Genomic DNA, 14,467 nt, shown 5'->3' on the forward strand with positions numbered 1-14,467 from the left:
ATAATTTTTTATTAAGATCTAATTGACATGTATCATTATATTAGTTCCAGGTGTACAACATAATAATTTGATATCTCAGAATATTAAAATAGTTTTTGAAAAACCCTTTGACTGCTATGATTATTAACATCACTCATTTCTCAGCAACTGAAGAAATGCATTTATTCGCCCCAAGGATTTTGCAGAGAAGGGTGTGAATGCTCATCTCGAGTCGGAAGAATAATCAAAGGGTTAATTGGGGGAGGCAGGGATCTTTCATGAGGTCCTTCTTTCAGGTGGCAGCTGACAGGCACACCAATCTAAAGCATCTCACTTATTTCTCCAAACACGATTGCCCCTTACCAGGCCCAACATCTGAATGTGTCTTCAGTTGAAGGTTTCAGATTCTCCTGTCAAAACAATTCATCTGTCAGCAGGACAGATGCTGTCAGAAGCATTTTTGCACCTTTCAGTAGCAAAGAGGACTGGAAAGAAACCTCAGGGAATTTAGTTACTGCCAACTGCAGCTTTCACTAAACATTTTGTCAGCCATTGTCATAACAGAAATTTTCCCTGTTCTTGTACAAAGGGTGTGCAGATCTTTGAACAATGGAGCCCGGCCGTAGATATTCTTTCAGCTAATCCGCTGAAAGATGACCGTCCGGCCCACCATTTGGAACACACAAGAGGCACCTCTGCGAAGAAAAGCTCAAGTTTTATCCCAGTCTTATCTGTGTCTGAGAAGCAAACTGTCTAACACCGCATGGCAACAATCTTCGTGCGGAGTACTTTTCCTGATGAAGACACCCCCCACCCCCAGCCTGACCACACAGAATTAGAAAGGCTAAGTCTTTATATAGTTGAGCAATCCCCACCATTGGGGAAACCTGTGCAGTCCCATTCGGTAGCCACTACCCATGCGGCTACTGACATTTGCACTGAAAGTGATTAATTACACAAAATTAAGAATTCAGTTCCTCAGTCATGCTAGCTATACTCTAAGTGTGCAACTGCCATGTGTGTCTAGTGGCAACCATAAGGTACGACACAGACAGAGGACATTTCCATCACGGCTGAAATTTCTATTAAACTGTGCTGCACTGAAGTCATGCAGGAATTAATACACACTTAAAGTGAACTGGTACTTACAGAAGAAACTTGGATTTCAAAAATAAATTTGAACTTCCCAATAATTCAATGACGGGGGCGGTTTAGTCGGTTAAGCATCTGACTTTTTAAAAAATTTTTTTTAATGTCTTTATTTTATTTTGAGAGACAAAGCAGAGAGTAAGCAGGGGAGGGGCAGAGAGAGACGGAGACATAGAATCTGAGCAGGCTCCAGGCTCTGAGCTGTCAGCACAGAGCCCGACGTGGGGCTCGAACCCATGGACTGTGAGATCATGACCTGAGCTGAAGTTGGATGCTTAACCGACTGAGCCACCCAGGTGCCCCCAGCGTCTGACTCTTGATATCAGCTCAAGTCTTGATCCTGATCAAGGTCATGAGTTCAAGTCTCATTTGGGCTTTCAATGGGGTTCCATGTTGGGCACCAAGCTGACTTTAAAAAAAAAAAATGCAGTGGAGGATGGTCACAGATATTAGTGCACACCTTTTAGGCACACCAAGTTCTTAACCATCCTAACAGAAAAGAGAGGGCCTGTGACAATTCAATTCACTAGGAAGACACTCTTAAGAAAAATGCCCTCTGAATGTAATTCTATAGGCTTAATCAGTATTTATATAATCTGGCCAACATCTTCCTGGATTACAACCAGAACCACATATTACAAACTTGGCAAACCCTATTCAAAGCTGGCAAACAATAATTCATTGACTCCTTGGAAGTTGAGGGATTAAAAGTTCCGTTTGCTTTTTGAGTGAGCTGTGGTGAGCTGTAAGCCCAACGACATTGCTAGCACTTCATGCACAAATACAGGCGCCGCTCACAGCCCACTGATGACACACACAGCTCAGAAGGGCAGCACAACGCAGGGCTGTGTTCTTCAACATTAACGTGAGTCGTAACTCACAGTGGAAGGAACTGGTCCTAAATCTGGGACAAGCACTCTCTGGGGAGTGAGGTTTTCCTGTTCATTTTGGTTTGTCAGGCAGCCTATTTCCCATTACTCAACCTTGTCTGGCCCCCTGAATGTCACAGTACTTTGCATATTTTGAGCCTTCAGATGTTCGCTAAACCGAATAATACAGCCTGGAAGAGAAATGTAAAGCAATCCAATGAGCCATCTAAGCAAGCACCGCTGGGGCATCCTGGGTGCCCCTTGCTTCTCCAGAAACCTGGGCCCCAGTGGTATATCTCTGCTTACCTCACACACTGCACTGCTTGCTACTCTGGGGCGCCAGATGGCTCAGTCAGCTAAGCGACCCACTCAGGATTTCAGCTCAGGTCATGATCTCATGGTTCATGGGACTGAGCCCCAGGTCGGGCTTCTTCCTGACAGCAAGTAGCCTGCTTACAATTCTCTCTCCTTCACTCTCTGCCCCTCCCCCACTGGTGCTAGCACTCTCTTTCAAAATAAATAAATGAACTTAAAAGAGAGAGAGAGAGACAGAGAGAGGGAGGGAGTCAGAGTCACCTGCTTAGAACTCCCTGAGAAAAAATGATCGGTCCTTTCAAATTTCAAGGGGTGTGAGTGAGGAAGAACATACAACTTGTGAAAGTTATTTAATCCCTTAAGCTTTTAAGGCCATTTCTGCTGCATTTTTACCTTCTGAGAAATTACATGTGGTACACATCAAGTTCCAATGAAATCACCACGTTAGACCAAGGTTAAAAGGTTTTATGAGACTAAGGGATTTCTTTTTAAATCTGTAATGTCGAAGGCTCGTTATATCTTTTTTCTACTGTGATGCTTTCCCTTCACTGACCAAAAGCCACAACGGAACAGACTGATAATATGCATTAAAGGCTTATACTGAGAAGAACAATAAAATGGCATCTTAAGTTGGAATTTTTTCTGCTAACATCTTCACCCAAGAATTGTCTCTCTTCAGTAAGCTAAGCAGCCCCACAGTCCCTAAACTGAGGCCTGGAAAAAAAGGAAAACATTCTGCACACAGTCAAATACAAAATCATTCAGCTACCAACTCATTACATATGTTCATATTATTTTTTTAACGTTTATTTATTTTTGAGAGAGACAGACCACGAGTGGGAGAGGAGCAAAGGGAGAGGGAAACATAGAATCCAAAGCAGGCTCCAGGCTCTGAGCTGTCAGCACAGAGCCCGACGCAGGGCTCAAACCCACGAACCATGAGATCATAATCTGAGCCAAAGTCAGATGCTTAACTGACTGAGCCACCCAGGTGCCCCTGATTTTCTAAATAGTACCTATGAGTTTGGTTTGTTCACTACTATATGTCCAAGGGCCATGAGACTGGTGGACAGAAGACATGGTAGATAAACTGTGTGCTGAATAAATAAAATCATGACCTGGGCTGAAGTCAGATGCTTAACCAAGTCAGCCACCCAGGCACCCCAACATATGCTCGTTCTATAACCTTTCGGTCAGTTGTGTTCAAGAAAGTCAGTAATGAATCACTTCAATTTTTGAAAATGTTATACTGATAAATCTCTATGCACATGAGGCTTGCAAGCAACTGAAGAGATAATATACTCTAGCCATATAAGGACCCCACAATGAGTGACTGCTTTTATTCTTAAAATCAGCATTAGAAACCAGCGTGAGTCTCTGAATTCTAATGCTTAAGACACTACCTGAGAGAGGTCGCCTCTGCCTGCTTCTGTAATTGCACAGGACCCACATACATGTGCTTCTCTATCTGAATGGTTCTTACATCTTACCCATGGATAATCTGGGTACAGGTCTAAGTCTTTTTCCTCTAGCACCCAAAATGTCAAGTTCAACACATATTCACTGAATATCTGTGTACAACAACGCATATTGCACTGTGATAAGTTCTGACACAAACTGGGATAAGATCTAGTTCATGACCTTACGGAATTTATAACCCAGTGGTCAGATAAGACTGTGAACCAAATAACTACAGCCAAAGGCTCTAATATGACAAGCATCTCGGGAATGATAGCCCAGAAGTTGCCAATCGGTGGTTCTTAGGCCAAGGCAGATCGGCAGGGAAATTTGTTGGTTTCTGACTGAGGAGTGTTTGGAGAAAAGTTTTCAGCAAAACAATTAAATTGCAACTTTAACCACAGGGCCAGGATTCCTGATAGCTATCAGCTACATTTATTTTGCAAGTACTCCAGGTGACCATAGGCCTGCCACTCCTATTTTCTCACCCAAGAACTCTTGACTCATTTACATTATCTGCCTGGCCCCGGGGAGTATTGCATCCTTGGTAGGGACACCACCAAGTCGAGGTGGTGCTCAGAGGAGGGAAGATTAGTTGTGAGGAGAAAGGTTAATTAGGAAATGCAAGGCCTTTGTGAACCCTGAAAAAAAGACTAGAAAAGGAGTATGGCTTCTGAAGAAGAATACTAAGAAATAAGGCCAGAAAAGTAAAATAAGCTGTGGAAAGTATGAAGCTAGATGAAGAAAAGGCCAAGAGGTCAGAACCTCCTAGAAGGGAGAAAGGTAAGACATGAACAGTCTTAGGGCAAAAGAGAGAAAAGTAGCCCACGTCGTCAGATCACAACCCACCAGTTATGTCAAGGGTTATATAAACCTAAACAAAGCCCAGTGCCAGGCCTCTCATGACCATTAATCTACAGGGCCATTTAAAGTTGATTTCCAGAGTAGTTGCTCATCTACTCAAAGTTTTGACAGAAAGAGTCACGAGCCCCATTGCCACTGAAAGTAATCAGCATTTGCTTTCTAGAACATCCCTTAAAGCAGGAGATCCTAGGGTCTGTCTTTCCTGCCCAAATCTTAGTTTGGCTGAAGAGACAAAGTAACTGAGTATATTCTGTCTCATCCTTGGTTGTGGCAGTGGTCCTGGAGGGGAAGCCCACAAATATCCTGTAACACTCTCTTGATAAATATGGTACATGCATCATTAAGCCCTAAAGATTAATTAACTTAATTAAGAGGAGGTACTCTGGTCTCACCCGCTCTGCAGTTGGTGGGTACTTCACAAAGGGAATTTGAGCAGGAAATAGCTGCCGGCCACAGGCTGACCCTCCCACAAACCTGTCACATAGGGTACACCATCCATGATTGCCCCAGCAGGGAAAGGTGCCTACAGCCACCATTTGGTTTTGTTATTACAGAAGTGGCTTTGCAGAGACTTGGAAATGCGGAGGGGAGGGGAGAGGTCAAGAGTCTGGTCACCTCCTTGCTACTTTATCATCGCTGAAAAGGGATCACAAATTCACCCTTTCCAAGAGTCCTTAAGCTCTGCAGGATTTGCCAAACTCAGCACGCCCACCATGGGACCGCCTGACCCTTGCCAGACAACCACCCAGCACCTCAGATCAAGGTTTCTCTCCTTAAGCCCAGTCATTCTGCGCAACAGAGGGTGGTTGGTGGCCCTCCTGGCCTCATCAATCTCTTGTCCAGTGTGGCCCTCATGTCCTGAGGCCCCAGGCAGTCCAGTGTGAGCAGGAGGCTCATCAATCACAAACTAGAGAAGACGGAAATGCAGCAAGAACGCATGCTCACCTCTGCCATCACACTTAGGAGCTGGCGTTCATTCAGTGAAAGGATGGAAAGGGACTCTCCGAAACGAAAACCTTGCTCTATTGAAGCAGGAAACAGAGACTTCTGCCTCTGGACGGCTGGAACAAGTCAGGAAGTGAGGGACACAGGAATCTGGTGGGTCAATGTGGAATCCCTGCTTCACCAAGTGCTCTCTGAAGCCAGCCAGTACCCTCTGGTCGGGGATTACCGTTCTCCTTTCCTAACACTTCCACCTGAAGCCCTCAGCACCTACAACCATCTGCAGGAAGATTAGCTTCCTGTAGAACCACCAGTGGCAAATGTAAGGTGTTTATTAAAAGCATGATACAGCTTTAAAATTCATTAACTTTGGTTTTACATATGAAAGATGCAAACTCCCAAAGTCCTATAAACCTTTCTTCCATTGAATGGGTCAAGCAACAAAACTGTTTCAATGTTGGCCCAAGCCCCAACTCAAAGTAACACTGTGATCAATTTCCTTTCCCAACTCCACTTAACACTGAGTGATTTCACACACTTCGTGCCTTCACCAAAGAGGAAAATAACTGTTTTAACATACCCCCATAAAATAGCACTCCTGGTCACAAGAACAGGGTGGTCAGATTCCAAGCTTGTCTTTCTGGCAGAAGGTACAGCTGAGGATTTCACCAGGATAAAGAGATCAGGAAATTCTATACCAGTGACTGGATTCTTCAGAAATGAAACCTCTAATACTCCAATAACATATTACTTCCCAAGCACAAGAGACACACATGAAAATATTCAAAACAAACAACAAAAAACTCCTTCCCTCCATCTGAGTCATTACACACCCTTCTCAACCCCCTTAAGAGTTTCCCAGAACCAGGAAAGGCATTTGGTGGCTTTCTGAGCCCCCATATCTGACAATGTACTCTTTAACATGAAGCCAGTCAATAAAAATAATAGTACACAAACCTCGTGTTGCAGAAACCTATGCCAAAAGATAACAAAATAAAACCTTGCCATAACCCACCTCAGGACACCTAAGGATCGGGGTCTGTTGTTAAAGAAAGTACAACTGATCTTTGAACAACATGGGTTTGAACTGTGTCGATCCATTTACACACACCTTTTTTTACAGATTTTATACACAGAGTTCACCTTCCTTATGATTTTCTTAACATTTTCTTTCCTCTAGTTTATTGTAAAAATAGGGTACATAATATACACATAACACACAAAATGTGTGTTAATTAACTGTTTATGTCATTGGTAAGGGATTATGCCATCCGTAAGTAGGCTATTAGTAGTTAAGTTTTAGGGGAGTCAAAAAATCATACACAGATTTCAACTGTGTGGAGGGAGAGGGAAGGTACTGCCCCTTCTCCCTCCTCCATTGTTCAAGGGTCAACTGTATTTAGAAGGGTGATTTTAGGCAAATATACTTTTAGGTTACAAAAGAGCAATATATAGTAAGTTGCCTAACTGTCTCCCTTTAAGGGAAAGAAAAAGGAAATGAAAGCTTTCTGTTTTAAGCAAATACATCTGTACAAACAACAGTGTACCTTAGTGTTATCAGCATCTCTTTCCTCCCCTGCCCACACACAAACACAAAACTTAAGGGGCAAATGACATAAGTGAGTGTAACCACCTTCCCAGGCTAGAGCTACTCCTGGGGAAAACCCTTCTGCGAAGTGAGAAGCTCCCGAGGGGACGCACTGGAGTCCTTGGTCAGCTTCCCTTGGAACAGACATGCATCTTTCGTTTTTCCAACTGAAATCACACCCACTACTCACTAAGATCTGACATCTCTTCAGGCCTATATGAAGCCAGAGCATCCAAAACCTATAAAGCAAGTAAAAATCTAGGTGTACCCATACTTAGCACAACACTCTACATTATAAACAGATTAAGTGCAAGTCCTTCAAATATTACCAAGTTTTCAGCATCATCTTCTAGATTTCAACTATTTAAAAGTTATCATCTAGGTTTATCTTCCCTTCCTTTCCCAGCTACCTCAAAACTTAAAAATGAGGATCCCCTCAGTTACAGACAACAGATCCCTGGATTTAAGTGAGCCAAAGTCGAAAACTGCATTTACCCACATCTTTTCAAGAATACGTCCCGTTGTACTACAGGGAGGCATGGAAGTGTCTCTCGCCAAGTATTTTAAAGAAAACGCAGTTTTAATGGGTCAACCTCCTGAGTAACATTTAAGTCACTGACTTTATTAGTTAGCTTATCAACTTGGGCTCTCATCCTGTCCATTTTTCCGTTGGGCTTTTTAAAGTTTATGTGTGTCACGAAATGCCTGGCTGAAGCCAATAGGCAAAGTTTTTCTTTCAATGATACAAAGATGGCATGAAATGCAGTCAACTTAAAAGCCCATCTACGTGGTTTTCCCAGGGCTGTGGAGACTTCTCTGGCCCTGGTTGCAAAGACACGAGGTCAAAGTGCAACAACCACACAGTATTGCAACATGCGTTATCTTACACAGACTTTCTGGTAATAAAATAAGGCACTTCCTTTTCACTGAAATTTTAAGCACAAAGAATCAGATGCATGTGTGACTTCTATCCTTGAACATATTAAAGTTTTATTATGGCAAATGGAAAGCTGGCTGTGAATATGATGGAGCCATAATATACTTCTATTTCTGCTTTTTTTTTTTTAATCATTCACCAAGGGCTTTAAAAAGATGCCTCACCTCTTCCACATGGTCCAGCTACATTCAGCGAGGCCCAGTGCAACATCACAGGCAGAGGCCCTCACATCCATGCCCTGCTCCCCTCCTCCCTGTCTCAGGGCAATCTACAGTTCCAGGTCACCGACTCCCAAAGGTGCGTCTTAAAGGGTGGGTCCTAACGGTAAATTCCGCTTGCTAAGCTATACATTAACCAAACAACAAATACTGGCACCTACAGGATGAGAGTCTGTTTCTCACGTAAAACACCACCAAAGGTGATGAAAGCCCTACCAGTAACCAATCATAAGGGACTCCCTTTGGAGCCCCAGCTCCAGGCTGGAGAAAGCTCAGAAATACCATGGATGGGCAGATACTCTGTATGGATACTCTGTATCCTTTTTGTGTGCTAGCGAGAAATGAGAGCCATTCAATTCCCACCTCAGCAGGAAATCCAGGCCCACTGGCCACACCAAACCCAGGCAGCCCCTACCTAAGGCAGCTGCCCTATGACCAGCTGGGACATGGGACATCTCTGTGTGATAACAGTGTTATCCGATGAACCCACAACCCCCCCCCCCGCTTCCACGCTCTTTAAAGATGATGTGATCAAAGCCGACTTAGCTAAGGTCTCTGTTCAGCTTCCCTTAGTCAAATAACTCCAGCTCTGCCTCCTCCTGAGGAGCTCACTACCTTTTCTCAACGGAGGAGGGCGAGTATCAGAGGGAGGGGTTGGTGCCCCCTACAGAGGGCACCCTAACAAAACTGGCATCACTATCCCCTCTGCTTGGAGAGCAGTCTGGTTCCTCACCACGAGGTATAGGAGATCAAATAAAGACTGACTGCGGGTGTGGCTCAGTCAGCTCCGTAAGGCATCCAGCTAAGACCCAACCGCCCACGGCCAACCTGTTGTCCAGCTAAGACTCCCCAGGCTGACCCCCTTCACCTCTCTCCCCTGCACTCCTTCCAAAAGCCCCTCTGGTCCCAGGTCCGCCCCACAGGCATGACTCTGCAAAACTGGGTTGGCAACTTACTTTGCCTGCTGTGCACTTGATGGGGATCGATACACCAGAGCGGGTTTGGATTCAGTTAGATTTAAGCTCCCACACGCACAAAGAGAAAACCACCCACTCTCAAACCCCAATAGCTTCTGCAGAAAGCACCTGCACAAACCTGTCAGGGTGGTTTATAAGGTCACAGGCACCTCAGAAAAGATCTTTTATTCCTAGGGCCATGAGACCAATGATAGGCCTGCCACACTGCTGGTGTCAATATTTATCTAAGGCCTAGGTATTCATGATGGTATAAACTAGGCCCTTTTTCAATCTACTCATTCACGTAATTTACCACTACAAAGCCCCAAAACAGAGATGCATTTACAGCTTGAATTTCTTTTCTTCCATTTCCATACTTGGAGGCTGGCTGTGGGGGCCGGCGGTCTATGTCAGCATAATCCCGGCAGTTTGAGAATAAGGCGCTCAATGTATTTCAGAACTGCCCCTATCAAATGTCACTGCACCTGAGAACAATAAAGAGAGGGAAGAGGGAAACAAAGTGCCAGCTCCCTCCCTTCCCGTGGCATGCATGTTTTCGGCACTGCGAAAGAGCAAATCCTAGACCCTGCAGTGAAGTAAGCGGACCCCTAGAACCACGCCCGGGCATTTCTAACTGTGACTTACACTGCAGGATTAATCCAGCAAACAACAACCAAAGGTATGTAATGCTCTGAGGAAGACATGTACTATTTATTCGACAGCCCTGTCTGGTCAGCTCCAATCTCCCTCCTCTTCAGTCCTTTATGGAGTCTTCCTCCCTTAACCTCCAAATAAAGGCCTATACACAATTCCCCTTGCTACGTAAAAGTCAGAGGGGAAACCTAGTTCTACTAATATGGCCTTCAGACCTCCGGGAAGAGCTGGGCACTGCAGAAACCAGGCTCACACATGCATTCCTCCCCTCTCTACCCCGTCAAGGCCCTCAGGTCCCCTCTCCGCCAAGGATGCTAACTGTAGCTAGCTCCCTCCTGAATCAGCTATGCTGGCTTCTTCCAAGGAGATGCACTGCTGTGCTCCACTGGTGGGGGCGATGGGAGGTGGGAGCAACTTCAGGATTTCACGCCAAGGAAACTGAGGCACTAGACCAAGACGGCTCTCTCTCCAGAGACAAACTAAAGAACCTGCCTCCAAGCTCTCCTGCAAAGCAGCTGGGAAGTGACAGACTTCTAAAGCCAGCTACCTGTGACGCACTAAATCCACTTTTCTGATACAGTATACACAATTCTTCCTGAGCAGGCGGGTGTCCCTACCAAACCAAACCCCTCACTAGGATTCTGTATACTCCGTGTAGCCCGATAAAGATCGTCAGACTGATATCTGCCAACAGGTTGCAAATCACTTCAGTTCCTTCTTAAGCAAAATTATGATGGCAAGTGGCGAGCTATGACATATGATGCATGTGTGGTCTGTGAGGGGCCAGCATTCCTACCTCTGCTCTAAATATGCCTGTGGAGTGAGGGCAGGCAAGCACTGAGCCCAAAATGGAGCAGCTGAGGGTGCGGTCCGTTTTAATTTTTTCTTACATAAAAATATACACGACACTTAAGCACCCAGTATTTCCTCACATACACTTAAGTTAATAATTCACACACCAACTGACATTCATCAAGGATCAGAAAATTTAAAGGTGGTTTGTGCAAACACTCATGTTCCTGCTTTTAACAGCTGGTATATTCCACTGATGCTCCGGTTGCCTTTAGGAGCAGGTGATACCTCAAAGGGTTATTTGTGAAGGCAGTTATACTCTACCCAGGTCGCTTAACTCCTGAGTTTCCCACTGTCTGAACTCCAGTCATCACCTCCCCCTCAGACAGAACACTGAGACAAGGAGAGTACGGCAAAGATACAGGACAGAGTTGTCCCACTTTCCTGGTAATACTTCAGAGTGTGTGTATGTGTGTGAGAGAGAGAGAGAGAGAGAGAGAGAGAGAGAGAGAAGCATCAGTTTATTCTGACAGGCACAAAAACAACCAAGTGAAATTGATATTACAAACAGAAACGAATTTGGGCACAGTTTTTTCCTGACTTTGAAAAAGGCAGTTTTAAACATAATTTAACAGTTTAAGAAGCCATGAAAACAATGCATTTTATTTGGTAATAATGAGACATTCTTATAGTTTATAATAAATTTTTTAATTTTTTAAAATATTTTCTTTAGTTTTGAGACAGAGAGAGACAGAGCATGAGAGGGAGAGGGGCAAAGAGAGGGAGTCACAGAATCCAAAGCGGGCTCCAGGCTCTGAGCTGTCAGCACAAAGCCCGAACGAAGCAGGGCTTAAACCCATGAACCTGAGCTGAAGTCGGACGCTTAACCGACTGAGCCACGCAGTCACCCCTGTAATAAATTTTTAAATGGAAATAATAATGCTTTCTCTTTACAGATCATTAAAACTCCAATGATACCAACACATTAATAATATACTATTAATATTATATTAAAATATAAACATTACATGATAATTAATGTTATTGATTTTTTTTTTACTTCATATGATACTGAGGTTTTTTTGTTTTGTTTTTTAAGTAGAGTTGTTGACACAAATCCTCTCTTTTTTGATCTCACTTAGCTTCACTCCCTCTAAAATCCTGCCTATGTGGGTTGAGAATGGGGGCAGAGAGAAGGAACCTAAGGAGCCCTTGCCAACCACCACTTGAGTGTCTCCACCCTGCTGCAAGATAGAAGGATGCTCAGTTGTTGGTTGTGGTAGTTTTTCAACCACAGGAAGTTCAACCCCGGAGGTGTGAGTTGCAAAGCCGTGGACTCTCTGCCAACACGCGACCCACAGGGCGGTCTATACACCCGTCAGAGCCGCACGGCTGTACGCACAGCCACGAGCCTTCTCAGAGAGGTCACACATCAACCACCACACATCTCAAGGAAGATCCTATCACCTCCACCATCTCCACACCTTTGATATCCCACCTTTGAAAAGGCTTTCTGGAAATTGCTACCATGGAGTTTGAAAGCATATGGGTCCTTTTCTAATTTTTGTTTTTAAGAAACGGCTCCTTTCAGCAGGTGCCGTTGATCCCTCAAAGGCATCAAGTGACCCCCAGGAGGCAGAAAATAACTCCACACCCAAAAGATGTGTAGGACAGCCAACCGGTGGTTATTTCTACAAGTGTGTGTAGAGAGATGTTTCAGGGACACAGGGAAACAGTGTCTGGGATAATTCACACAGCAGAGAAGCCAGTGGTCACTCACACTCGGTTTGGAAATTAACAAACACACAAATGCTTATTCAGCATGGGCTGTGTGTAAGGAATGGCTCTGGGTTCTAGAACCATGCAGTAGAAGCTGGCCTCTTCCCCAGAAGGGGAACACAGACGCTGAGGAGGTAACCAGAGATGTACTCTAAAGACTACCCCAGAATAAGACAGCAGATACCCTTGCCTGTGTGTTCTAGGAAAGCCCTCTGAGGAAATGTTTAACCTCAGACCGGAAGAGAAAGATGAGTCACAGAGGATGAGACCACAGTCAAGGCTTCCAGGGAGGAAAAGGCTCCGCTGGGGAAGGAACAACCTAGTCCTATCTGGGCCAGAGCTCAGAAAGTCCCAGGTACTGAGCGACCAGAGGAGGGCAGGAGGAGAAGGTTCTGGGGGCTTGGAGTCAAAGGGATGCAGAGCTGAGCTTCAGAGAGCCCACCGTCCAGGGTAATGGCTCTCAAACTTAAGACTCCAAAGCCAAGTCCCCTTCAGTTTGAAAATGCAGAATCCCTGCCCTCGTGCCACAAATTCAGACTTCAAGGTCAAAGGAGGAGTTAGAAAATGCCTACTGGCTATCTAGATAGAGGACTACCAGGGGCCCCATGTAATCCCTAGTTCACTTGTTTAGAAATGGCCCACTGGCCTGTCTACCTACGTTCGTGGACCGCCAAAGATGGTGCTGTCACTTTGTCCACAAGCTGTACCTGCAGGCCGTGTCTCAAGGTCTCCCTACCACCGGGAATCCCCACCTCTATCCATCTATGCACTCGGCTCATCTAGAACGAGACTCAAGAGTAGGAAATTAAAAACAGAAAACAGACACTCTGGTCCTCTACCTCCGAGCCTAAGGCTCTAAGTGCTTACAGAGATTCAGCCCTAGCCCCTCTCCCTCTGCTTTCTGGTTGTAAAGGAAACCATGGCAAGGCCTCTGCTTCCTTTCCCATTAAAAGCCACCAGGGCCAGCGTTTTCAATTAGCTGTGTCAGCCCACCGACCAAAGCCGTCCAAGTTCAATTTGTCTTCCCTCCCCCAGCTTCCGGTTGCCACCAAGCACTTCACACCTCCCTATTGTAAACCCGTCCAGAGCAATTACCCTGCCTGCCTTTGGACAGCCTCAGTACTGCATTTCTGCCTAATTTATAGCTGCAAAGCTCTGTCAGCAAAGGAAGGCTTGCCCTGGAGCAGAGGAAATGCAGAGAAAAGAGTCAGACCTGGCTATAAACGTAGATGCAGAGCAAGTTTCCTGAGGTTACAGGTGGGCAAATTCCCCCATTCTCCTGGCAGAGAACACCGTGTAATGAGCTCCCGCACAGACCCCAGACTTTGGATTCACTGCAAGAGTAATCACCGCTCTGTTCTCTAACGTTTCCTCCTCTGCCTGGGCTCACAAACTGGTAGGGGGAGGGGAGTTAGTAAACCAAATAAATCCGGTAAGTACTGCCCATTATTTATCTACCTGAAGATCTGGTCTTTAAAAAACAAAAAAACAAACTAACAAAACCCTTCAAAATCAAATTTTTCTCCCTAAGTTGCTCTTCAAAAAGTGTAACAGACAAAAGCATGTCTAGCTGGGGAAAACCCCAAACCATTCAAAACTGTCCCACCTATCTCTTTTTTAAATGGCCCAGTTAAAAAGTAGGCAAAGAATCCAGACATACCTCCAAAGAAGATCTACAAATGGACAATAGGCACATGACAAAATGCTCTGCCTCAGCAGTCATTAGGAAAATGCAAATCCAAACCACAAGGAGTTACCACTTCACACCCACTAAGATGGCTACCTTTGAAAAAGAGAGACAATAACCACTGCTGGGGACACTGGGGACAGAGAGGACACTTCATACGCCTGCTAGAAGACAGTCTAGCAGCTCCTCAAAAAGTTGAGCACATTTACCTGATGACCCAGGGGTTCCACCCTAGGCATACACAGACCCACAAAGGGAAGCACACATTCGCACAAAAATC

General features: G+C 45.0%; 1 protein-coding gene across 3 annotated transcripts in view; it reads right to left on the reverse strand.

Annotated features, from left to right (window-relative positions):
• LRIG1 (leucine rich repeats and immunoglobulin like domains 1) overlaps window positions 1-14,467 on the reverse strand; it is a 106,908-nt gene that overhangs the window by 72,327 nt on the left and 20,114 nt on the right. The window contains exon 1 of one of the 3 annotated variants that reach the window (XM_029918870.1): window positions 9,622-9,665. The exons of the other annotated variants lie outside the window; for them this stretch is intronic. Coding sequence (XP_029774730.1) covers window positions 9,622-9,650 — 29 coding nt within the window. The 5' untranslated portion in view covers window positions 9,651-9,665. Of the gene's footprint in view, window positions 1-9,621; window positions 9,666-14,467 lie in introns of those variants that run through there. 3 annotated transcript variants of the gene reach the window in all.

The sequence above is a fragment of the Suricata suricatta genome, chromosome 12 (assembly GCF_006229205.1).
Source record: "Suricata suricatta isolate VVHF042 chromosome 12, meerkat_22Aug2017_6uvM2_HiC, whole genome shotgun sequence".
NCBI classification, from domain to species: Eukaryota; Metazoa; Chordata; class Mammalia; order Carnivora; family Herpestidae; genus Suricata; species Suricata suricatta.